Source organism: Brassica napus, chromosome C6 (assembly GCF_020379485.1).
Source record: "Brassica napus cultivar Da-Ae chromosome C6, Da-Ae, whole genome shotgun sequence".
Lineage (NCBI taxonomy): Eukaryota > Viridiplantae > Streptophyta > Magnoliopsida > Brassicales > Brassicaceae > Brassica > Brassica napus.
The window spans coordinates 19215055-19242936 of NC_063449.1; the positions used below are offsets into that span (position 1 = coordinate 19215055).

General features: G+C 34.8%; 3 protein-coding genes across 3 annotated transcripts; 1 reads left to right on the top strand and 2 right to left on the bottom strand.

Moving 5' to 3' along the window:
• Positions 1 to 4032: 4032 nt before the first annotated feature.
• LOC106404051 (NAC domain-containing protein 2-like) lies at positions 4033 to 17349 on the bottom strand. The gene has a single exon (XM_048760758.1). The coding sequence runs from the start codon at positions 5331 to 5333 to the stop codon at positions 4236 to 4238; it is 1098 nt and encodes a 365-aa protein (XP_048616715.1). The 5' UTR covers positions 5334 to 17349; the 3' UTR covers positions 4033 to 4235.
• A 3-nt stretch (positions 17350 to 17352) lies between these two features.
• Positions 17353 to 22917, bottom strand: LOC106404050 (NAC domain-containing protein 67). The gene has a single exon (XM_048760759.1). The coding sequence runs from the start codon at positions 21405 to 21407 to the stop codon at positions 20310 to 20312; it is 1098 nt and encodes a 365-aa protein (XP_048616716.1). The 5' UTR covers positions 21408 to 22917; the 3' UTR covers positions 17353 to 20309.
• Positions 22918 to 23024: 107 nt separating this feature from the next.
• Positions 23025 to 27638, top strand: LOC106404053. Its single transcript, XM_048760760.1, has 2 exons — positions 23025 to 27470; positions 27549 to 27638. Exon 1 carries the CDS (start codon positions 23138 to 23140, stop codon positions 24263 to 24265), a length of 1128 nt encoding a protein of 375 aa, XP_048616717.1. The 5' UTR covers positions 23025 to 23137; the 3' UTR covers positions 24266 to 27470; positions 27549 to 27638.
• Positions 27639 to 27882: the final 244 nt, after the last annotated feature.

Below are 27882 nucleotides of genomic sequence, written 5' to 3' on the forward strand. Positions count from 1 at the left end.
AGGAGCGAGTATATAAGGAGTCCCAGGCGAGAGGCATGAGGGAGAACTTTTTAGACTCAGAACTCTCGGCACTTAGAAACTCTGAGGCATTATTCTCGACATGCTCTGTTTCCATGACTGGCACCCGATTACCAGACGAACGTGCACAAGCAGTTCGATCTCTTGGTTCACTCTTGAACTACGTTCGGCTTGATCCTCGAAAGGGGTACGTAGGCAACCTTTCATAAGGTTCAGTCCGAAATCAATCAAAATCCTTTTCTGTATTTTCTTCGTCTTTAGTTATAGAGCTGCGAGTCAACTAGGTTTGAACTTTTAGGCCGCTAGAACTAGGTAATTCGCTGACAGGCTTTGCGGCCAAAGCTTTTATGATCTCTTGTAATGATCGCAACGCTCTCACGTGGACTCGAAATAAGATCTACTGTTTTCTCTAAACTCGTTTGTTATCTTTTCATGATTTCCGCATATATTTGGTCACTTGCCGTTGGCTCTCGCAGAGATCCGGGACCTCTGGGAAATTAGGGTTTTCCTAGTTTCCTAATTTAAACGTAAATCGAAAGTGCGAATTTCGGTTCCCACAATTGGTTTCTGAATACGAAATGAAGAGATGGTTCTCATAGCATGAAAGCATACCTTTTTATAGTCGAAATTCCACTGCCTTCCATGAGTTAAGATCGCATTCAAGAGAGATCATGGGGTATGGATTTAAGAAGGAGTTGAAGAGGGGTAATCTGTAACCGGTATCTCTGCGGATTGATAAGGAAGAAGATGGAACAACGCTCTTGGAACTCATGTTACCTCGATCTCCAATGGCAGAGAAGTACACATTTTTCTTAAAAGTTAATCAGAAATCAAACTCAACAATTTAACCAAATAAATTAATTAGCCTCGTTCAGGTTTTTTGAATTTCCACCTGCGGTTCAGATTTGGGCACTCTCACGAATTTCATCGGATCTAGATATCTTTTCCACTCAGTCATTCTTTGCAAACATGGATCATTTATTTTGGGGAGTCTCTCTGGAATTGGAAGATCATCAATTAGCATGGATATTATGGTACATATGGAAAGGAAGAAACAACAAGGTATTTAGTAAAATGGATATTGATCCTAGAGATACTCTCAGAATGGCAGAAACGGAATCATTACTTTGGGCTGAGGCGCATATTTCACTAACACAGGGATTCGATCACACTCGAGTACCCGTAAAACAAATATTACCGTCTATCCCAGGTAGATGGTGTTTTACGGATGGATCATGGAAAAATCCGGAAATGAAATCTTTTCGGGACAAGGGTGCTATAGCACACTGGAAGGTTTTGATGGTTTAATGGGAGCGAGGAATACAAGAGCGTGTTCGTCGCCACTTCACTCGGAGATAGAGGCTCTCATTTGGGCAATGAAATGCAAGAGGAATCTAAGTAGTTTATTGTTACATTTGCAACGGATTATTCTTAGTTGGTGACGATGGTTTCAGAACCATAAAGAATACCCAGCCTTTACAAGTTATTTGGAAGACATAAAGATCTTGAAAAGGAGTTTCAACAGCTCAGAACTCATTCATATACTACAGATGCATAATTCAAAGGCGGACAGTCTAGCAGCACACAGTGCAAGAAAGCAACCGTCATTTTTTATCCATATGGATGTGGAGCTACTATTTTGATTTGCAGAGTCTACATGACAAAATTTGTGACAAAAATAAATAAATTAATCAGCCTCGTAGCTTTATCTTTCAGCTCTTTAGGCCCTGCTTTCATTAGAATCGCAAAATAGTGCCTTGTTTAACTTTACGAATGATGTTTTTGTAAAATGTTGTAGAGCTTAATTTTACGAAGGTTAATCCACAAAATTTTATCGTGTTTAATTTTACAAAAGCTGTTTCGTAAAATGTTGTTGAGCTTAATTTTACGAAGGATATTACATAAACTGTTATCGATTTTAATTTTACGAAATCTATTTCGTAAAGTATCGCCGAGTTTAATTTTACAAAATTTGTTTGTTAAATGTCATAGAGCATAATTTTACGAAAGTTGTTCCGTACAGATGTTTTCGAGTTTGGCTGTACGAGAGCTGTGTTTTGGAAAACTCACGTTTTGTGGCTGTTCCACAAATTTAATTTCCGAGGTTTATATCAGGAACAATAGCTGAGATGTGCTTAATTAACACGATCCAATTTACTCGGACATTTTCTCGTTTCTTTAGGATTGATTCGATGGAGTTATGAGTAGTTTTTCCGAAGTAAGCTTAGAAGAAAAATATCAAAAATTTGCAGAACATGTTGCACCAGAAGTGATGCTTGAATTTTTACAAAATCTTATATTTCTGAAAATGTTTTAGCAGTGAGGGATGTGATCTCTGTTTTGCTTTGTTTAGTCTTCATCAGCCGCTTTAAGTTTCGAGTGATTCTATAGAAATCAGCTTTGTTTCTTTGAAAGCTATTCGGAAGAAGTACAGCGGTGGGGAATCTGCAACCCGATTTGCCGTGCTTCTATTTCTGCGAATAATCTAGAGATTCTCCGCGGTTTCGAGGAGAGCAAGTTTTATTTTTTTCTAAAAGATTTCAGAAAACGTCTTTTGCTCGAACCCTTACGCGTTGAGATATCTCCAACTCGGTAATTAGACGAATTTTACGGGGTTTGATAGATTTTATCGTTGCCATTTTTGTTTAGACAGAGAAATCGCGAGCTCGTTTCGATGCTCTTTTTGTGGTGAAAAGTCCGGACTAGGTTTTTTTATTTTCTCAAGCACTGCGGCGTTAGCGTAAGCGTTGGCCATAGGAGTAGTCACTGCTGGAGTTGTTTTACCAGCGTTGTTTCGAGCTGCGAGTTTGTCTTTCATATTTCCAGCCATCGTTTCGAGCAAGCGTTTTGCGGCCGTGAGTTAAATTAATCTGCCCCCCCCCCTTCTTCTAGCGCAAACTGTGGAAACCGAAATTCACACTGTCGATTTTAGTGAATGGAGGAAAATAGAGATTCTCGATTTTCCTTGAGGATCTAGATTCTCTGCGTGGACCAACGACAAGTGACCAAATAAATACGGAAAATAAATAAAGACAATAAAAGGAAATTAGAAAGAGTAGATCTTTATTTCAAATCTGCATAAGAACGTTGCGATCATTACAAAAGATTTTAAAAGCCTCGGCCGCAAGAGCTGTCAGCGAATGCAAATTTCTGAATGAGTCTTGGATCTTCTCTCCAAACTACTAAAAATCCTAAATATGATTTGTTGTGTAAAGTATATAGTATGAAAGTGTGTGTTGCCCAAAACAATGGTAGAGCACATAAATATTAGGTTAAAGTCGGCTAGGGGTATTCTTGTAAATAATGTGGAACTTGGGCAATAAGTCAGCTGGGAATCAAGTTGGGCTTTGCGCGCTTCGCTATCGATCGACGATAAGAGTTGTCCGTCGATTGACGGTTGACTCTGAATATCGACTCTGGACTGGTTCGTTGGACAGCTACGAGTTTCTTCTATCTTTAGCTCCAAAATGCCGCAAAATCACAATATATCTCAAAAACACTCTTGAACCTGTAAATACTCTAAAAAAAATTTAAAACATAATAAATAACTTCTAAAACACTTACATACCATGGCTAAAAATGGTAAAATTAATTGTGTATCATTAGTCGCCACTTTACTCGGAGATAAAGGGTCTCATTTCGGCAATGGAATGCATGAGGAATCTAAACAGTTTACTGTTACATTTGCAACAGATTATTCTTAGCTGGTGTAGATGGTTTCGGAACGAGAAAAATTGGCCAGCCTTTGCAAGTTATTTGGAAGACATAAATATTTTTAAGTGGAGTTTCAACGGCTCAGAGCTCATTCATATACCACAGACGCATAATTCAATGGCGGACAGTCTAACACGCATTGCAAGAAAGCAACTGTCGTTTATTGTTCATATGGATGCGGAGCTACTATTTTAGTTTGCATAGCTATATGAGTAAATTGCTAACAGAAAAAAAAAAAAATCAGCCTCGTAGCATTATCTTTCAGCTCTTTAGGCCTTGCTTTTTTTAGAATCAAGCACATAAAGATAAAGTCTCACTTAAAATCCAAAATTGGCAACCGAACAATTCAATAAACGGGTGTTTGGATCGGTTTAATCAAACACAAAGATCATTTACAAACTTTTAAAAATCCAGAGATAATAACCATAACCAAACGAACTATACATGTTTCCTATGTTTGACTACTTTATTTGCTCTTGTGTTGCATCAGAAGAACATGCCGGCTAATAATATGAATCTTGATTGACTCCCTTGGTGACAGTTTGATCTTGGATGTCATATCCATGAGTATTGAATATGAGTCCACGAGGATTGGTGGTTATGGTGTTGTTCCATGGAGAGGTATCTTGATGCCATGAATCTTGAAAGTAAATCAGGTTGTTCGGCATTGCCAATCTTGAGAAAGATATATCATCATAAGGATCCATCATCATCTGACGATGTTGTTGTTGTGGATGAGTGATGCCGGCTTCCAGGTCAGCTAGATTGAATATTTCATCTTGGTTAACACACTCATCTTCCATGATTACAAGTGCGTTGTTTATCCTTCCGGAATCTTGACGTTGAGGAGGAAGAGAAATCGGTGGATGTTGTTGTTCTTGAGTGGCCTTATCAGAATATCCCATAATGGTTTGAAGTCCCAATCCCTGTCCTTCACCAGAAGGGGTCATGTATTGAACTGAAAATCTTGAATCATCAGCTTCAAAAGGAGGAATCAATGGCCGTTGTTCAAGGAGTCTATTGTTGTCAAACATATTGTTGTTGTCATCGCTGTTCTCTTGTTGTGGCTGCTCTGTGACGATGTCATTGTCTCCGTTTTTTCTCTCTGGGGACTGGTCAACGACAATCTTGTTATTGTCACGGAGATGACACAAGACTACTTCTTGGAACTGAGCATCGTTCTCACTTGCAAGCCAATACTCCGTCATACACCAACCAGTGGTGTCTCCTTTAGGCTTTCCCTTGACTTTCTTGTGGTACGCGAGTTCTGTTTTGTATCCGATCACAACCTTCGGGTTGTTACGGTCAGTGATCGCCTTCTTTACGCCACTTGTCGTCCAAGTTCCGCCGTTACTGCTTCCTCTACCGGGAACCGTGCGTTTGGGCCTGCTTCCCAAATTACGTGTCCTAACAACAAAGTAAAACCACATGTTCTCTTTGAACTGATCATTCTTGACGTGCGGAAGAAGCCACGGCTCGTCTTCATAAAGTTTGATATCTGTGATGAAACCATCTTTTCCTGTATCAACTCTGTTGCGTAGATAATACCCCACCAAATTCTGGTCAATCGGAGAGAACTTTAAGTCCCTTGGATGAGCCATATTAAATCTTTCTGAATCAATTAGAAGATGCTTCACAACAAAACCCTAGAAAGACAGTTTCAAAAGAATCAAACTAATGCATACGCCAAAAACAACTGGATGTGCGCAAGAATTAATGCACTGAAAGTCTTAACGTACCTTGGTAGCTTTGATGTTTTACTGCAGCGTAAACGAATCCCTAAGATCCCCTCCCCAGAAATCCTATGTCGAAAGCAAAACGAAGAAGAGTGCACTGCAAGAAACAAAGCACTAATGATAATTTATCTTTTGGTTTCAAACAAAGCACTGAGAGTGTACTTATAAAACAAGGATGAGCCGACTAGTCAAGTATCTCTATCCGAAACATCTTATTTTCCTTTTCCAAATAGATTGATCTCCCACATAATATTTTCCTATATTTGATTTGTTTTATAGTTTTATACGAAATTAGTATCTTTTTTTTTTAATGCTGGGTAACACATTACATCATCATATAATCTCTAAATCTATTAGATATGATGATCAACTACCTGGAACATATGCGATAATGATGAATAGCTCCACGAATAATGATTCCACGATGAAGCTTTCCCCGAAACACTTGAAACCACAGACGGTTCTGCATGTACGACATCCTCGATGGACAGGCTCTCACCACAATAGGCGACCACAACGAACGGCTCTGCTTACAGTACTCTGGAACCTCCGAAAGCTTCGCATCCTATAATCTGCAAGAAATTGCATAGTTTGGGATTTGAACCCCAGACCTGGGTGTAGAAGCCTTTAAACCTTAACCAATAGGCTAAGGTGCTTCCACAACGAAATTAGTATCTAGAATCGCTTTCTTATTGTTAGGATTTTTGAGCAGTTTTGTTCCCTTAAGTTACTATTAACTTAAAAAATAAAGGTTTTAATTACTTCTAGAAGTAATTTTTGGAAACTAAGAGTGGGAAAAATTTATTTATTAATTTTTAAATGTAATTAACTTTGTAAAGAAAGTGTTATGAAATCTTAATTGTAATTTCCAACATAAAAATCACAATTCACTTTAAATCTCATCAAAATTCATGTAGACAAATAAATGTAATTGAAAATTATGTAAATGCAAGAACTATGGCACAATCGTAAAGCACAAAGTACATCAGAGAATATCTCTATAAAGATATATGTATATACTAGTACTATGTTAAGATATGCGCCTTGCGGGAGATGAACATTGTATATATAAGTTATTTATATGTATTATGTGCTTTTCAATATTATATATATATATATATATATATATATATTGGGTAATTAAAAAATCAGTAACTATTACGTCGATAATTAAATTGGTGTGACTACATAAATAAATTTTATTAATCCAAACAATAACTTTTTTCTATTTTATATTTTATATAATTAAATTTACACAATATATACGTAGATATATGAGGGTTATCACCGGAGTGGTGCATCAAATACAAAATACACGGATGAGTTATGTTTTTTATAGAGAAAACATAAAATACATGTTTGCTGCACTACTCCCGTGATAATCCCTCAGTGCTCCAGGCTTCATTGAATTCCTCCACGTCGTCTCTGTTGAATCTGTCCCTTCTCTCCGTCTCCTCCATTCTCCTCTTGTTCAAGCTTCTCGGTCACTCAGATTTGGAAAAAAAATTAGATTATCCAAATCTGGGTATCAAATCACATGTGGCCCTTCATCAAATAAGCAATATTCATCATAACCCGCCAGCGAGAATCTCGTTTCTTCCAACAAAGTAAGCACTGTCCATCATACTCTCGACAAGCTTCAATGAATACACCCCGACAATTGCTGATTTGGGTATTTTTCTGATTGCCTTTTCTCCTCGGAACACAAACTGCTTATAGCTAGGTTTTCAAAGATTGGCAGGAAGTAACTCAGCCACAAACTTGAAATACTCAAAGTAAAGCGTCAAAACTTATCGGAGAAGACAATTTCAGAAAATTGTTTAAAGATGATTTTAGAGAAAACGCTTGCAGAGAAGATGATTGCTGGAGAAGATGATTTTGGAGATGACAATCTTGACTCAAACAGCGGTGAAGGTTTAATCGACGAAGGAAGTTATAAGTTTTTTTTAACAACAAAACTTTTAAGTTAAACGTCCTTTAATTGAGATCATAGTTATTAGTGACATGGATTTGTTAATAATTTTAATCATTTTTAATTATAAATAATCACAATTAAAAAAAAACTAACCAAAGGTATTTATTGTAATTATACTAGAATTTTACCAACATTAGAATAATTTTTAGAAAATGTATGCTACTCTAGTAATATCATAAATTTTCTATACTAATTGAGTAATTATCTCTTTAGATATTCAACTTGTAAGATGCATGTTAGCAAATTTTCACATTTATCAAATTAGATTTTATTTGTGATAGTAAATCCATGATTCCATTTGGTCATTACTAACCATATTGACTTGAGAAGTTATTCTACGCATGTTAGTTTAAGTCAAAATGGTATGCTATTTTTGTTTATATTTGTATAGTCAATTTTTACGACATTTGTTTTCAATACTAAAATCTGTGTTAGCCTACTGACCTATTATGTCATATTTGTGACATTAAACGTTAAATTACTTTTAAGAATTTTACTTATTTGAAGCCAGTGGAAGTTTTTAGAGGAACTTGGAGAAATGTTTTTTATTCTATGCAAAAAATTCTCAATGGTTAAATTTAACTACAACATCCTAATTTCTGGTATATATGTAAAGACTTAAGAGAATTGATTTGGCTATATGTGTCACCAATATACATTTACATTTTCAGGCACACATCCGCTTAAAACTCTAGAGTTAATCGTGATTGACCTAGATAAGTGGAAGGATTGGTCACCTATCGAAAAGTAATTCGCGATACCGTGTGAGTGAAGCCAAAGCACGAAAAATGTCATGTGGTGATTATAGGGTCAGTAAACAATGATTCCAAGCATTTTGAAAAATTAACAAACTGTCCGTCTGACGGGATGGGTCCACGGGCCGAGTGAACGGGCGTGGGTGGCCCATTAACCGTAGCGGTCAGGATTTTCTATTAATATTGATAGGAGTTAAATGTTAGTATCCCCTATATATTAATTGAGGATCTTTTAAAAATATGTAACCTCAAGTTTGTACTAATTAAAAAGTGACCGTGCTGATGTGGCATTCGTTTAAGCCCTCTTAATGCTGACATGTCTGAATTTGGAAGAGTTTGGGAATAGCATAGTCTAAACATATAACTCCCTAGCTAAATACAAGTCCTCGACGGTTATACCGCATATTATGTTACGACTAGTGGTATTCCGGCGCTACGCGCCGGGTTCGTATGTTTTATTCTCTAATGAATTTAAAATTATTTTTTGATCCAGAGACATGAGTGTAGGTGGTATTCATTGATCAATTCAATAAAAATCGAATAAATAGCTGACTTGCACCAAATTAAATATAGTTGAACTTAAACATAAAACAAAGTTGATGTTCCAAAAGGAAAAACATGTAAATACATGTGTTTGCTACGCGCAGATTGTTTGCCATTTGCGCTAATCACATATGTTATTTGTTTTTTTTTTTTGGATTTTGTAGAAAGGATGTGACGTGTTTGTTATTGGTGCCTTAGGAACTGAATTGTAATAATGTGGTGGAATTATTCTTTTGGAGTTGTATAAATTTTTCTTGATAGATATTTGTTTGTTTTTCGGTTAAACTATTGAGTTTTTAGTGTATTGTATAAATGTTTATTTTATGTAGTGTATATGTTTGAGAAAAGAAAGTTAGACAAAAATTAATTGTAAAAGAGTAATAATATTTGTATATTTGTGGCCAACATAATACAAATAATTGTTATTATTGAAATACATAAAAGTAGTTGCGATTGTTCAAATGTCAAGCAATAAAAAGAGATTCACCACATATCAGTTAAAGTAGATGAATTTAATCATTTGCATCTAGACATAACTGTTCTTGTATATCTTGTTGATGTTGTTCGGGTGACATTATATTGTACCATTCATTGTTTGTAAAGTGATTGAGTAACACTTAAGTTTTCTTTTAACTAATACCCCATGCAATGTTTTCTTAATACGACTCTAGCATTGATCGCCGAGATTATAGTCTTGCGTCCAACAAATTTTATCAATGTAGGTTTCTCTTACATTTTTTCACCTTTGCACATCATTGTTATACTGTATACGTAAACTGCATCTAGGTACAACCGTCTACTGATGTTTGTTGATGATGGAAGCCGATGACGGAGTTGTTTTTTTCAAAATATTCTTGAAAGCTTTTTACATAATGAATTTCTAAGTTTCCAGCTGATAAACATTTTGTCATAAAATCGTTATACTTTGTTAGAAAAGTAATTGGATGGATGGTCAATGGTTTGATAGTCATTTCTTCCTTTTTGTTCTTATGAGTTTTATATTTTTATTCTTAAAATTTATATGCTTTGAGTTATGTTTTATTTTTACTATTTTACTGTTTATTATTATTATTTTACTGTTTATTATTTTATATTGTATATTTTGAATATATATTAATCTTTAAATATGGTTATCCATCTTTTATCTTATTAATTTTTTTAACTTGGTTTTTTTGACCAAATGAACTTTTTCGTGTGATTCCATTTTTATTCTTATTGATGCGGATTTTATAAAAAATGTAAAGCAATGTTATAATGAATTTATCTTCTTTTGGTTTTTATTAATTTTTCTGTTTATTATATTATGTATTTTTTCTAAAATATTATTTGTCACAGCTCAAAGTTATAGATTGTCAAGAAATTATCAATTTTTCTTTATTATAGTTGTTATTTTATATTTCAAAAAATGTTTTTCAAAAAAAATGTTTTGATTATGTAATAATAGTTTATTGTTGTTTTCTTTTTCTTTTTATTAATTTTTCTAAGCTTTGGCTGGGATTCACTTTTGTGTGGATTTGATAAAACCTGAGAAACAATATTGTAAATATTTTTCTTATTTTTTGTGTCAAAAGTTTTTTTGTTGCAATTAATTTATTTTAAATTTATTATGTATTTTTTCTGAATTATTGTACGTTAACAGAAAATTGTGTCAAATTATTGTATAAAAATATTTAAAAATTATATAAAGTTTATGGGTACTAAGTATTTTGTCAATATATGTGAGCTAAACTATAGAAAATGAAAAATATAGAATAGTTAACAGAATTGAAAAAAACAATTATTAATAAATTCGTACTTAGTAATATTTAATAGTTGCATTTGTTTTGACTTCTACATTTGCAGAGAGGTAATGACTTAATGGTTTTCTAGCTTTTGCAATTGAATTCTTCCATATTTGCCATAACCTTTCTATAGTTTTAATATACAATTATTCAATTTTGATAGTGACAGACTCCATGTATAAGAATTTACTGTTGTAAATATTAAATATTTGATGGACATGGAGAGTAAATATCTATAGACTGTATAGATTACTTCTTCAACATTGTTATTAGATATTTGTTCATTAAGCAGACTGTATAGATTACTTCTTTAACACTGTATTAGACACTTTTAAATGGATCTGAACATATTTAAATAGATACACGAGAAATAATGCGAACCAGTATCAAAACTATAAAAAGATCTTTGACCAAGTTAATGTTTAGCTTCAGTCTCCTTATGGATGATGATCAGTGTAGGTTATGATGATGTTCATGCTAAACATTACAGGGATCATCATAAGCCCCAATTTTCCCTCCTAGATCAATCCTAAACTCTAACTTGATAATTAAGGTTTTTTAAATGAGAATTTTTATTGATTTGCAAAGATCTCTGTGATTTGCCATACCGAAATTCCCATGACCTTTTTGTCTGAGAAGAAACAAGTGGAATGAGGCTGTTGATCGTAGGCAGGGGGCGTTGTGCGGATCACCACGTCTCCAAAGAGGGTTTCCTGTGGATATAGCGTACTGTCTAAGAGCGGAAAGCATGTATCTTATGTTGATGAGAAGGAAATTTTAGTTTCCTGTCTGGTCCCAAACCAAATTTGATTCTCTGAAAAATCATATGAACAAACAATCAGAAAATAAAACCAGAGGTAACAAACTGAGAATGCAAGTGCAAAGCAATGACATATATAATACTTTGATAATGTTGATCATATAATATGAGAAAGCAGAGTTGAAGCTCTTGCAAAAATCACTCAAGAATTAGAATACGAAACACAACCAATCATGAACTACATTGAAATTATAATTCAAGGATGATTCTAATTACATGGAAAGTGTATTTACATGGATGGTTCAAACATGGAAAGATTGAATACTCTGCAACAACCTGCAATACAACTAAAACAGATTCGTAAAAGAATTCAACATGATCAACATAAGAAAGAAAGAGAGTAGTGAAGTACATGCTGCAAGAGAATTGCTTCTTGAGAACAGGTAGGAAACTGTAGTCTCCCGATTCCAACCATTAATAGACACTACGAAGCATATCGCTATCTGGTGCAAACCAAAACATGGTTACATCTAAACAATATTAGCTGGTTGAGAACAATAAGTAGCAAAAATAGGACAAATCGGCAGGCTCGCTGACTCACCAACCATGTATGAGTTTGCAGAGTAACTGCAGCCAACAAAAGAGAAATCCTAAAGGTAGAGATCGCCACCACCAGCCTCAAGATCTTCACCACGTGCATCATTGTTCTTGAAACAAAGATTATGTAAGATGTAAGGCATGTAGGGAGCAGAAAAGAACACTAAAGCAATGCACTTTCACAATTACCATAACTGGAGCTGGTTATAAACACAAAACACCCAACTCAAGACTATAGAAATTACGTTCAAGTAATGAATCCCAAGCTCAAGAGCTAACCTCGGTCAGAACGCAGTTGCCGGAGTGTTGCGTCCAAGGGCTTGAAAAGATATGACCAGCCGTGATTTTCTTCCCAGTAATCTTTGCACGTCGAAGGAACTGCACACCCACAAGAATACCTGCAGAATTCATTGAGTGCGTGAATGTCAGCCTTCCAAACCCATAAGAATACAATGCTTAATAGAAATTTAGACAGGAGAAAGGTAACAAATTTTTAAAAAATCTTTCTTCAGCATATATAGAAACAGATTGTATAAAAAGAGCAAGAGCATTTGAGGCACATGTCTGCTCATTGCCACGGTTAGATTGACGTGGAGACTGACTCACATGTTACACGCCTCCAAAATCTACTTTCATACATTAGAAGAAAACATCTGCGAACCATATAAATGCACACAACTCACAGCTAAAACTCTGGTTGATCAGTGAAACAAATAGTTTAAGCAAAATAAAGGTGTTATCGTAAAGCTGAAACATGAAGTTCAATAGCTAATTAACAAATTCAATTAGCATAAATTCATTGGTAGGAAAGGTAATACAAAATCAAAACAAAGTGAATATGGGTTTTCTATTTACCTTATGGTTAAGATGAATCCTTCCTGCAAGAAAAAAAAACAGAGCAGAATATATGTAGTTATTTGAAAATTGAGGACTCGAGATGAAAATTAGGGAGTAGAGACAAACTAACGATTCGGCTTTTGGAGGAGCGATTTGACCATGGACAAGGGAGAAGAGACACAATCTTTGCTCGAATAGCTATGCTATTTTGTTTTCCGGTTTGGATCCCTGAGATCGCTTGAAGCCAAATTTTTGTAGTGCTCATTCAGTGAATCTTAATTCCCTAGTTTGTTAGGTTTTTTTCACTTGCATCTGGCTTTCTATAGAGAGAATGGGGATCGAAGAGGAATTATGATGTCAATAACAGATGAAGTGAGTGGAGGAAGATGGAGAAATCGCAAAGGTCACGAACAGAAATAAACAATATCATCTTAAACTTAGATTAAAGAGCTCGATTGAATGCCGTGGGAGGGATGGGTTAATCATGCAAAAACTCAGAGTTAAGTATGTATTAATAGAAAGCTGAGACGTTATGGAGATCGTAATGTCGATTGAAGTTTCGGGAAATTGGTCGCGGAAGTCGCAAGCTTGAGAGGAAGAAGATACGTAATAATACGTGGGCTTGACATAACATTGGGCTTACTAACAAAATTTAATAAAAGCCCAGTTCGAATAAGACCGGATTACACATAAATCATTGGTTTGGTGAGCGACACGTGTCCAAAAACACCTCTTCCTTCTTACTAACGTGGAAGGCTGTGCGCAGAGCACAAGCTTACTTTATATATATTAGATATATGTAGTGGACATTCAATACAAATAGTACGCTCATTATAATTATGGTCTATGATATATTTTCCTTATCATATAAGCATAACTATATATTAACGCAGAATAATACATATACTTTTCTATTGGTTGGTCAATTCGTTGGTTAATATTCATGCATATTCTTATAGTTCGTGGAATGAATGACTCCAAATCGCAGCTATACGTTGAAGTTTCAAACATGAAACATGAAAAACAGAATAAAAGATCTAAGTAAACAAATGGGTTCACTATTATAAGCAAATTCTCTCATTAATGACTGTGCTGAACATGTAAATTTGTATAAAAGATTATACATTGTTGAGACATGGTCGCATAGACTTAGAAACCGACTACTAAACGTAAGAACACCAGACAGTGGTCATATTTGTACGGTATACGTTTATTGAGAAACCGAAGAAGGTGTACGGTTTTGTATTGTTAATATTGATTCTCTGGGGCATCTATCTTTTAATTGAACTGAACCATAATCAAAGAAAAAATTGGACCGGAATCGCAAAATAATGTTCTCTTCACCGTTATACACACTTTGAATAACTGGAAATTAGGTAACTGTAAATTATGTTTTCCTTATTAAAAGTAACAATTAAGAACTTATTATCGATATATAAATTAAGATTATACATCGAATCTATTAGCCTTGATAAGCAATTGTGTATCAGTTAAATATGGACATTGTGTGGTTATTACACAAATACTTTGGCAACAAGGCATGAATCGATATTTTTGTGCGTTAGTTAAGGAAACTACAATAAGTGGATTACATATGTTTTCTTTATTAAATATAAAAATTAAGAACTTATGATCGTATTAAAGTTATGATTATATATCGAATATATTAGCCGTGATAAACAATTGTGTATCAGTTAAATTTATATATTGTGTATTTATTACACAAAAACCAGTGGGTTCATCTCAAACCAATTGTGTATTACCTAAGAATCAATTGAAAAATTAGTAAGTCCAAAATCCAATTGTTAGGAAAAATTATATTAATCCAAACATAAATGTATATGTTATGATAAACTTAATACTCGGCGATCTCATTAAACTAATACTCAGCGATCTCATTAAATGAGACTTTCGTTAAATGGCTCAAGGTTCATTTATATTGTGATCCAACATAATAATTTTTTTTTTAAAATGTAAGAAATACTCTTAATTCGTATTACTTGGACAACAATTTAAATCAAAGTTTTCTATATATTATGACCTAAGTATTGCATGTTTTTGCTATAAATCGGAAAGTAGTGATTTTTTTAAGTGTTAGTTTTTTTTATTAATAGCAAATAGATGCTTTGATAAAAAAATAGCAAAGAGACACAATTATTCAAAATCGTTTTGTTAATAAAAAAAAGAAGAATATTGTTTGGTTCTCAGCCAACTTAAATTTATATAAAGAGTAATACAGAAATTAAGTTGTTTTGTTATTACCAAACGAACTTATATATAAAATATTTTTCCTTGCAACAAAATTCTTTAGAACTTAAATTATGAAATTTATATTGAAGATTAGGAAAAAGCTTTGGCACCTGCCTAATTATTTTTTCGTAGTCTAGGAAAACATTAATAATGACATTTAGTAGTAGTTAATGATATATATCATGTTAATCTAACTTTCATTCTATTCAAAGTATCGGTTGCAAACAAATAATACTATCATATTTCTATATTTGGGCCTTAAGTATAATAATAGTCGGGTTGAAAAATTTTATGTTGTCTTAATGTGGCCCATAACCAAACTATACTTCAAATTTTAAGCTTGATCCAATTTGTAATTATTTTTTTAATATTTTAATTTTCCATCTTATGTTGTCAAAAAGAAAGTAAAAATCTGATATTCAAAAAATTAGTGTAACTTCAAAATCGAAAATATATAAATTTTATTTACTGATAAGTTTGTAAAAGAAAATATCCAAATGTATCAGCTCAACATATAGATGATTATATAAACAATCAAAAATTGTATACATATAAAAACAATTCGATCATATATAAATCTTAAATTTGTCAATATAATATGTTTAATTAGAAAACAAATACTTATTTCGGATTATCTATATTTGAGGTCACTTAAATGTTCTTTTTAATTTCAATTGAGCCGAAGGAGGATCAATCATAAACTGTCGGTATTATTATCGTTAGAAGATAATAAAAATCCTAAAATTGGAACCAAATTTTAGTGATACGCACTTTTATAATCAAGCTCTTTTGGTAAGTTTAAATTATTTTTTTTATACCAGGATGTTTAAATAAATAAGAAAATTTTCCACCAAGTTAATCCTTCCACCGAATTTTTAAGTTTGGAACAAAATTTTGAAGAATTTCGATATGGTAAGTTTAATTTAAGAAAATAATATGTTTTTGGTAGTTATTGAAAATAAATATTGGTTCAATATATCATACTAAAATACGGTTTCTAGATAATTAATGCTAATTATTTTAACTTTCGAAACAATCCGAAAACCTACCTATGCCTAATATATATATATATACGGTTGAGTTTTCCCTTAGAAATACCTTCAAATTTTTTTCACAACTCTTAATTTATGATTATAGGAGTATCAATGATATCACATTTTAATTGGTGGATTTGAACTTCTATACATTTTCTATGTATACCAAATATTTATAGTTAGTTAATTATTCTATATTGAGAAAAACATAAATACCAAATATATTTTTACCACAAAACACATGTATTTAGAAATCATCAGATTTTACAATATGAAAACATCAGTGGACATGACGACTTGAGCCATTGGGAAGCTGGTGAAGAATCGTATATCTTCCCTTAAGTACGTGGGGAATCATAAGCTGGAGGGACTCCTAAGAAGATGATTTGATGTTTACCCTTTCTAAAACACCTCATTCTTTCATTTTCTTACACTATAGATTAAAGATTCACCATATTGTAAATCCTCTATCATCTTTTGATCAATAAATTTGAAATTTCATCAAAAAAAAAAATATTTCACACAGCGCAAGGCGCAGGTTTTATCCTAATTCTCAAGATAAAGCATATGCTAAATATGCGTTAAAAAGGAAGAAGCATATGCTATACTTCTCTAGTTTCAACAATGCTATGAAGATAAAACATATTCACATGCCATATAACGAAAATAGTCTTGGTTTTTCCCAGCATTAGTTATATGTTTATAGCACTAGGCTCTACTAATATGGCAATATGATCTCAATCAAAAATTGACATAGTCAGATGTGGTAGACCATAACCAAGTTGAATTTGATATGTCAACGCACTAGACTCGTAATAAATATAACCTTCCCCACGACTAGCGTAAATAAAATATGGACAATCATATGAAAATTAGTCTTCCAAAGTTTGGAGTACACAAGAACATAAGTGGCAAACCATTCACAATTTAGGATGTCGTCTCACCATATACTTATTGTCATCACCTACGTTTATATAGACATTGTCTCGGTTAGATAGCCCTTAGATAAAAAAAAATATTTAAAAACGAAAGCACAGTTGTATATTATATATATATATAGTGGCGGAGCCAGGAAAAATATAGACGTAAGTACACACACAAATTACAAAACAGACCATAAACAAAACTATTATAGCTCGTTCCTCTACAACGACAAGTTTAGACTCCACTTGACAAAGGAGAAGACTTTGCCAGAAGACTTCCGGAAAGTCGTCTAGTGCATTAAATGTTAGAAGACTTCCGAGAAGACTTCCCTGGAAGTCTTCCAAGTCTGTCTCAAATTTAAAAAATATGCATATCCAAAAGCATTCAAATGGCTTCAAACATAGAAAAACTTCAAAAATAATGTATGAGTTAAAACAATCAAATGAATTTTCAAAAAGTAAGAGTTTTAAGCAATAAAAGGTTACCAAATAAGAAAATATGATTTATAGATCCATCTTTAAAGGAGTGGAAGATGATAACCATGTAATGAAAGATGAATTAGTGAGAATGACATGAGACAAAAAATGATAAATTGATATAAATTTTGGTGTTTACAAAAAATGATAAAATTGTGAAAAGGATAAGAGCTTTAAGTAACTAGAGGTTACCAAATGAAGAAAAATCAGACATATAAACTTACCAAAACACTCATATTTGAAATGAAAGAAGATACATGGAAGAAGATTCCGCCAGAAGTCTTCCAGAATATTTCCATGAAGTCTTCTAGTGCATTAAATGTCAGAAGACGTCTAGGAAATTCTTCCACGTCTGTCTTAGATGTGAAAAACCTGCATTTCCAAAAATATTCAAAAATATTCAAATGACTTCAAAACATATAAAAACTTCAAAAATAAGGTAAGAGCTTAAAACAACCAAATTTGTTTTCAAAAGGTAAGAGGTTTAAGCCACAATAGGTTACCAAATAAGAAAATATGATTTATAGATCTATCTTTAAAGGAGTAGAAGATGAGAACCATGTAATGAAAAACCTGCAAAAACAAAATAAATCAGTGAGAAGACATGAAACAATTATAAATTGATATAAAGTTTGATGTTTTTAAGTTCAAAGAGATTAGAGAGAGGTTGAAGAGTTTTAGAATGAAAAACATTACATTTTTGTTGCAGCCATTTGAGAGGAAGAAAGAGAATGTGTAAAATTTTTTTTAAAAAGGGAGACAAAATTTCAATAAGGTTAAATTTTTTCGATTCAGAAGACTTTCAAGTAAGCCATCTATTAGAAGACTTCCTAGAAGACTTACTTGAAAGTCTTCTAGAAACTAAAATATTTTAAGTAGGAAACTAAAATATTAATAGCGGGAGTTAAAATATTATTAGCGGGAGTTAGAAGACTTTCATGGAAGTCTTCTAACTGATAAAATACTAATCACCAAAAGACTTCTTGGAAGTCGTCTAGACCATAAATATAAATTTTAAACTCAAATAACTAATTAATAGAAACAAACAATTCATTAAACTTAAAAAGTGTTTAACATACACAAAACTAAATACATATATGTCAAAAATTTAATTATTCAGAAAAAAGTTAAGATTCCAAAATCTAACACTAAGAATACATACAATACTACAACATTTGTTGTCAAACCCTAAACCTGAGAATATCATGACGCACTACTTTCACTCATCTAAGTTTAAAACAATTGAATTTTATTATATTTTAATTTATATCACTTACAACCGTTTATAATTACATGATTTCAATTTTTTCCCTATCAATTTTTTTTTTACAAAAATTATAAATTATTTTTAAGATCTACTATATGAGAAGACTTCCTGGAAGTCTTCAAGAAGACTTACAGAACCTCAGAAGACTTACAAAATCTCAGAAGACTCTACGGGGTTATATTCGTAAAACTGAATTATGGTTTTTTTGTTTGGTCATAAATGGCTGGTTGTAATTTCACTAGCCTTTTGGGTTACTTTTGCATTTGATTCAAGTTTGGGATACTTTTGGAGTTAAAATCAAGTTTTGAGTCATATTTAGCAAATTTCCCAACTATGAAATTATGAAAAGATAAAGAATATATTTTTCTTTTCTTATTCTCAGAAACAGTTTTCTTAAAATTTAATCAAAAATCAAACTCAACATTTTAACCAAATAAATTAATCAGGCTCGTTCAGATTTTTTGAATTTCCACCGGCGGTTCAGGTTTGGGCACTCTCACGAATTCCATCGAATCCATATAACTTTTCCACTCAGTCACTCTTTGCAACACATGGATCATTTATTTTGGAGGGTCTATCTGGAATTGGAAGATCATCAATTTTGGCATTGATATTATGGTACATATGGAAAGGAAGAAACAACAAGGTATTTAGCAATTTGTATATTGATCCAAGAGATACTCTCAGATTGGCAGAAACAAAGTCATTACTTTGGGCTGAGGAGCAGATTTCACTAACACAGGGATTCGATCAAACTCGAGTACCCGTAGAAGCAATATCACCGTCTATCTTAGCTAGATGGTGTTTACGGCTGGATCATGGAAAAATCAGGAAATCATTTCGGGACAAGGGTGATATAGCACACTGGAAGGTTTTGAAGGTTTAATCGGAGCAAGGAATACAAGAGCGAGTCAGTCGCCACTTCACTCGGAGATAGAGACTCTCATTTGGGCAATGGAATGCAAGACGAATCTAAGACAGTTTACAATTACATTTGCAACATATTGCTCTTAGTTGGTGAAGATGGTTTCGGAACCAGAAAGAATAGCCAGCCTTTGCAAGTTACTTGAAAGACATAAAGATCTTGAAGAGAAGTTTCAACAGTTTAGAGCTCATTCATATACCACGGACGCAAAATTCAACGGCGGATAGTCTAGTACACAATGCAAGAAAGCAACCTTAGTTGGTTGTCCATATGGATGCGGAACTGCCATTTTGTTTGCAGAGTCTATACGAGTAAATTGCTGACAAAAAAAATAAAAAAAAATAAATCAGCCTCGTAGCTGTATCTTTCAGCTCTTTAGGCCTTGCTTTCTTTAGAATCAAGCACATAAAGATAAAGTCTCACTTAAAATCCAAATTTGGCAACCGAACTATGCAGTGACTTAAGCGTAATTAAACCAAACGAACTGTACTTTTTCCAATGTTTAACTCATGCGTGGAGTTTCTTTAGGCGTTATCGGTGGTATCACATTAGCAGGTGAGTGCTCCAGAAAATTTTGATTTCAATAAAAGGGTGTTTGGATCGGTTTAATCAAACACAAAGATCATTTACAAACTTTTAAAAATCCAACGAACTATACATGTTTCCTATGTTTGACTACTTTATTTGCTCTTGTGTTGCATCAGAAGAACATGCCGGCTAATAATATGAATCTTGATTGACTCCCTTGGTGACAGTTTGATCTTGGATGTCATATCCATGAGTATTGAATATGAGTCCACGAGGATTGGTGGTTATGGTGTTGTTCCATGGAGAGGTATCTTGATGCCATGAATCTTGAAAGTAAATCAGGTTGTTCGGCATTGCCAATCTTGAGAAAGATATATCATCATAAGGATCCATCATCATCTGACGATGTTGTTGTTGTGGATGAGTGATGCCGGCTTCCAGGTCAGCTAGATTGAATATTTCATCTTGGTTAACACACTCATCTTCCATGATTACAAGTGCGTTGTTTATCCTTCCGGAATCTTGACGTTGAGGAGGAAGAGAAATCGGTGGATGTTGTTGTTCTTGAGTGGCCTTATCAGAATATCCCATAATGGTTTGAAGTCCCAATCCCTGTCCTTCACCAGAAGGGGTCATGTATTGAACTGAAAATCTTGAATCATCAGCTTCAAAAGGAGGAATCAGTGGCCGTTGTTCAAGGAGTCTATTGTTGTCAAACATATTGTTGTTGTCATCGCTGTTCTCTTGTTGTGGCTGCTCTGGGACGATGTCATTGTCTCCGTTTTTTCTCTCTGGGGACTGGTCAACGACAATCTTGTTATTGTCACGGAGATGACACAAGACTACTTCTTGGAACTGAGCATCGTTCTCACTTGCAAGCCAATACTCCGTCATACACCAACCAGTGGTGTCTCCTTTAGGCTTTCCCTTGACTTTCTTGTGGTACGCGAGTTCTGTTTTGTATCCGATCACAACCTTCGGGTTGTTACGGTCAGTGATCGCCTTCTTTACGCCACTTGTCGTCCAAGTTCCGCCGTTACTGCTTCCTCTACCGGGAACCGTGCGTTTGGGCCTGCTCCCCAAATTACGTGTCCTAACAACAAAGTAAAACCACATGTTCTCTTTGAACTGATCATTCTTGACGTGCGGAAGAAGCCACGGCTCGTTTTCATAAAGTTTGATATCTGTGATGAAACCATCTTTTCCTGTATCAACTCTGTTGCGTAGATAATACCCCACCAAATTCTGGTCAATCGGAGAGAACTTTAAGTCCCTTGGATGAGCCATATTAAATCTTTCTGAATCAATTAGAAGATGCTTCACAACAAAACCCTAGAAAGACAGTTTCAAAAGAATCAAACTAATGCATACGCCAAAAACAACTGGATGTGCGCAAGAATTAATGCACTGAAAGTCTTAACGTACCTTGGTAGCTTTGATGTTTTACTGCAGCGTAAACGAATCCCTAAGATCCCCTCCCCAGAAATCCTATGTCGAAAGCAAAACGAAGAAGAGTGCACTGCAAGAAACAAAGCACTAATGATAATTTATCTTTTGGTTTCAAACAAAGCACTGAGAGTGTACTTATAAAACAAGGATGAGCCGACTAGTCAAGTATCTCTATCCGAAACATCTTATTTTCCTTTTCCAAATAGATTGATCTCCCACATAATATTTTCCTATATTTGATTTGTTTTATAGTTTTATACGAAATTAGTATCTAGAATCGCTTTCTTATTTCGAATTAGCTTCCATTATATATTTTTCTTAGTATTTTTGAGCAGTTTGTTGCCTTATAAGTTACTATTATCTTAAAAATAAAGGTTTTAATTATTTTTTTAGAAAACTTAGTTTTTGGAAACTAAGAATAGGAAAAAGCTATTTATTAATTTTCAAATGGAATTAAACTTTTTCAGGAAAGTTTTATGAATACTTAATTATAATTTCAAACATAAAAACCACCTGCAATGTATTCACTTTATGTCTCATCAAAATACATGTAAACAAATATGTGTAACTAAAAATTAGTTGTGAACTAAATTAAAATTAGGGCAATTCTCATAAATGGCTCACTACAAGAAAAAGAGGTTTTTATAGCGGAGAAGGATAACGTTTTTTTCGTTTCTGCTATGGTTGATATGTAATTGGGTTTTATATAGCGGTTATAAAATTGTAAACGCTATCTTTAGTTGGGCCGAATTTTAATAGTCATTTTACATAGCACTTTAGTGCGGAAGCGCTACGAATAAGTTAGGCGGACAAAATTTTCATTTGCCCGGGCTTACCAATTTCACTTAATTCATTTTTTTCTTTTTCGGTTCTTCCCTCTCTCTATCTCCCCTCTATCTCTTCGTCTCAATTATTTTCCCGATTGGTCTGACTCTAAAAAATTAATCTCTTCTAATAACACATTAATCTCCTATTTCTATTTCGATTCTGAATCTCTAAAACCTAACAACTGTTCTTCGATTCTGAATCGTAGGTACAATCTCGTTTATTCCTATTTAACTGGTGGCTGATTTAGGGTTGCATGTCCAATTGATTCGGTCTTTTACTCTTTTGCAGGGAGCTTTAGATTCCGATCTTCCAAGAAAGGTATCTGTCGTGTATTTTTCTAGGTTTGGCTATAGCTTTTGATTTTGTTTCAATTGAATTATATCATTGCTTTCATTTTCCAGGTCGTTTAAATCAAAATAGAAGACATTTTTATCAGGTAAAACCAAACCGATTTATACTGATTCTTCTATAAGTTGTATTTGTGTGTTCTTGAGGCATAATAAAGTTAGTGTTTTTATATACATTTGGTCGGAGCTGTTGTGCGATGGATAAAGCTTGGGTCTGGTTACCAAGGTATAAATGTTACTGTGTTTTGCTTATCTTTTTTGATTTCATTCACGAAATTGTGCTTCTGAATTAATTTTCATTTGTGTGCATCTGACAGGAATAGTCTCGAGTATGAGCAAGGTGCAACTGAGTTTGTTTTTTCGTCATCAAGACGATTGGGTGATCTAGTTGAAATGTTCTGCCCTTGCGTTGATTGCCGCAATGTCTGCCATCAATCAAGAGAGACAGTTTTTGAGCATCTCGTCATCAGAGGGATGGATCAGAAGTACAAGAGATGTAAATATTGGAGTAAACACGGGGATATAAGGCCAGATAAGACAGCTGATGTTCAGACGTCTGAAAATGAGGCTTATGAGTTGATGAGGACAGCTTTTATAGCGAGCGATGGCAAGACACCATTTGAGAAGCAGAATTCAGAGGATTTTGATGGTATTGAGAGGCCAGAAGAGGATGAGTTTAGGAAGAAGTTAGATGATGCCGAGACTCCACTGTACCCGACATGTCAGAAATACACCAAGGTTGCTGCTATCATGGGTCTTTACCGTATAAAAGTCAAGAGTGGGATGTCAGAGAGCTATTTCGACCAGCTAATGACATTAGTTCATGACATGCTACCTCCAGATAATGTTCTGCCTAAGTCTACGGATGAGATGAAGAAGTTCTTAAAGGTGTTTGGTTTTGGTTATGATGTCATCCATGCCTGCAAAAATGATTGTATCCTTTATAGGAAACAGTATGCGGAGTTAGTTTGCTGTCCAAGATGTAGTGAATCAAGATGGGAAAGAGATAAGCACACTGGTGAGGAGAAGAAAGGAGTTCCATGTAAGGTGCTTAGGTATTTTCCCATAAAAGAGAGATTCAAGAGGATGTTTAGATCGAAACGGTTGGCTGAGGATTTGTGTTGGCACTTAAACAATGCAACTGAAGATGGATCTATGCGGCATCCTGTGGATTCTTTGACTTGGGTTCAGGCAAACGATAAGTGGCCGGAATTTGCTGCTGAAGCAAGAAACCTGAGACTAGGTCTTTCTACTGATGGGATGAATCCATTCTCGATCCAAAACACCAAGTACAGCACGTGGCCGGTTATCCTAGTTAACTACAATATGGCGCCAACTCAGTGCATGAAAGCGGAGAACATTATGTTGACGATGTTGATACCTGGACCACCAGCACCTAGCAACAACATTGATGTGTATCTACAGCCCCTGATAGAGGACCTCAAGGACTTGTGGACCGAAGGTATTGAAGTTTATGATGCCTTTAAGAAGGAGAGTTTTAATTTAAGAGCTAAGTTTTAATTTAAGAGCTATGTTGCTGTGGAGTATCACAGACTACCCAGCTTTAGGGACATTAGCTGGATGCAAAGTTAAGGGGAAGCAAGTGTGTATTGTATGTGGGAAGGAGACACCGCATAGATGGCTTAAGTTTAGTAGGAAACATGTATATATGGGTAACAGGAAGCGACTGATGCCTGGTCATCCCTACAGACGTAGAAAGGGTTGGTTTGACAACCCAGTGGAGTCTGGTGTTTCAAAGAGGATTCAGAGTGGGAAAGAAATATTTGACAGCCTTAGAGGATTTAGAAATGATTTTGGAAGACCATTAGCTAAAAAGGGGAAGCATAAAAGGGCAGAAGCAGAAGATGACGATGATGAAGCTGCAACAGCTGAAGAAATCGAAGAAGAAGATGATTTATGGAGGTGGAAAAAAAATTCTATCTTCTTTGACTTACCATATTGGAAGGTATACGTTCTGCTTTACAATAAATTTTAACTTTCTGAATTTATGTAAGCTAATTAAATTGTTTCTGATAATTAACTCTACATAATGTTTTCAGGAAATGCCTGTCAGGCATTACATAGATGTTATGCACGTCGAGAAGAACGTCTCAGACGCACTACTATCTATTATTATGAATAATGCAAAATCAAAGGATGGGTTGAAAGCAAGAAAAGATTTAGAAGACATGGGAATCATGAGCAACTTACATCCAGAGAAGCGTGGGAAGAGAACTTATTTGCCTCCCGCTGCATTCTGGCTTTCCAAGGAAGAGAAAAAAAATTCTGTAGACGGCTATCCAAGTTTAGAGGCCCCGATGGATATTGTGCAAATATATCCAATTGTGTCTCATTGGATCCTCCCAATATCGGCAGCATGAAGTCACATGACCATCACGTTCTTTTGCAGAACCTTTTTCCTGTGGCATTGAGAGGTTTATTGCCTAAAGGACCTCGGATAGCTGTCAATCGTATCTGCAACTACTTCAACAGACTTTGCCAACGAGTTATTGATCCAGAGAAGCTACTGACTCTAGAATCTGAGATTGTAGAAACAATGTGCCAGTTGGAGAGATTTTTTCCACCATCACTCTTCGACATTATGTTTCACCTTCCTCTCCATCTAGCTAAAGAAGCACGCTTGGGTGGCCCTGTGCACTTCAGATGGATGTATCCGTTTGAGAGGTAAATTTTTTTTTGTCTTTGTCGTATACTTTCAATAAATAGACTAACTTATATGTTCTGGTATGTAGATATATGAAAACTCTAAAAGCTTATGTCAAGAATTTTGCACGACCCGAAGCTTGTATGGCTGAGGGATATTTGTCTAGTGAATGCATTGCGTTTTGTATGGAGTTCCTTCGAAAATCTGTTCCAGTCCAAGAAGCAATTAATAGAAATGAAGATATTGAGGCAATTCAGAATGTCCTTGAAGGAAGACCATTACAGAAAGCTACAGAAGTAACCCTCACAGATAAGGAGAGAGATACAGCTCATCGTTATATCCTCATGAATACAGCAGTCATGGATCCGTATACTGGGTAAGTAAAACAGCAGTTAGATATATAAAGTTGTTCTATTTTATACATTGTCTAACTTAAAGAAAGCAGGTTGCATTTGGAAGAACTGCAAGCTACTGATGAAAGATGCGCACAAAATGAAACACTACTGTGGAAATATCACACAGAAAGGTTCCCCCAGTGGATAAAAGATAAGGTAAATGAGCTTATTATATGCTTTAATCTTTACATTTTTGTATGATTATTAACTCTACTACACGTTTCATGTTAATTGGATACCTAATAACTCGAAGGAACATTCGAAAAGGCTGAGATGGCTTGCTTTTGGACCAAGGAATATTGCTCACACATACAAGGGATACGTGGTGAATGGACATCGATACCATTGTGATGATGTAAAGCGCAGTACACAGAATAGTGGGGTTGCATATGAAGCATTTTCAATGTGTCGAGCTAGCGCTAAAGATTCTAAGCAAATGGCGGACATGGTAGCTTACTATGGAGTGATAAAGGAGATCATATTGGTGGACTACCACATGTTCCAAGTTCCCCTGTTTAAGTGTAGTTGGGCTCACAATGGGAAAGGAGTTAAAGAGGAAGAAGGGTTCACACTTGTCAATCTTCATATGAACCAGTCATCATTTGCAAACGATCCATACATTCTGCCATCGCAAGCTAAACAGGTCTTCTATTCTAGAGAAGATGAAAGCTCACCTTGGTATGTTGTTATGCGGGCACCACCAAGAGGATACCATGAGTTAGAGACAGAAGAGAAGATCGATTTTGAACCATCAGTCCAGCCAATTGAAGATATAGGATATCAATCTGATGATGAGAGTTTCTGTGTTAGGGAAGACTGTGAAGGTGTCCTTGTTGATGTTTAGATACTAAAAATTCTAATTTTGTTTCAGGTTCTCTGCAATGATGAAATCTCAAGCTGTTAATGAGCAAAACCGTCGCAGTAAGCGTCAAGCAGGTATTGATGCGAGTCCTGTCGGGTCAGAGGTTCATAAGAAACAAAAGAAGAATGCTCCGAAGGTTAATGAAAGAGAAGAGAGTGCTGCTAAAGAATCGACTGAGGAAGAGGCGCAAGACGTAGAAGTGGATCAACATTCACCGACTGAAGTTGAAGAACCCATCCCTGCTTCTAGCAATGGAGTGTTCAACACCGATGACACTCAGACACAGCAATCCGAGATCAAAACGAGGAAGACAAGGGGTCTAACTAAAATGCGCAAAATGGCCAAAAATGCAGAGGACAAGGTAGATGTAGAGTTCAACTCCATAGGTGAGCATGTCGGTAGTGGATCAGTGACACTCTCATCCTTTCTTGGTCCTCTTGTGAGGGAGCATGTGCCATTATTGCTAGATGACTAGAGACACGTCGAAGAAACAACAAAAGACGCTTTATGGGAAGAGATTCAGGTAATTTTTATAAGTTTTTTCGCTGGAGTACTAGTTTAAACTATTTTAGTGTTTAACATTTCAATATTTGACAGGGGAGGTTCAACTTGACAGAGGAATGGCAAAAAGATGCAGTCTTTAAGCAGATGGGTTGCTTGTGGAGGGCCTCGTAATCAAGGCTGACTTCTATAGTCCGTTCTATTAAAAACAAGGCTCAGATACAGAAAATGAAGCCTAGCAACATCCAATCTTCTTCTGCTTGGAACAGTTGGGTGAAAGCTAGGTGCACCAAAGATTTTAAGGTTAAAGTTAATGATGCTTGATTACTTATACGATTTATTTTAGATAAAAGTTATGGTATCTGATGGTTGTGTTAATAGGTACAAAGTGATAAATACAGGAGACTTAGGAAGATTCAAATTCCGCACACAACAAGCCGAAAAGGCATGAGTCGCCTAGCTCATGAGATGGTATGTTTGTCTAATTCTTTGAATTTGGGAGAAAAGTAATGACTTTATTTGCACCTAAGAAAGTTACAAGAACTTTTTTTGATCGAACTTGTAGAAAAGAAACAGCGATGATCCTAAGAAAGTTACTAGAACTAAGGTTTGGGTAGCAGGACATACGCATTCAGATGGGAGACCCGTGAATGAAGCACACGCTGAAACTATTGTAAGCATATTATGAATTCTTATTAGTTAAGGATCAAGACAA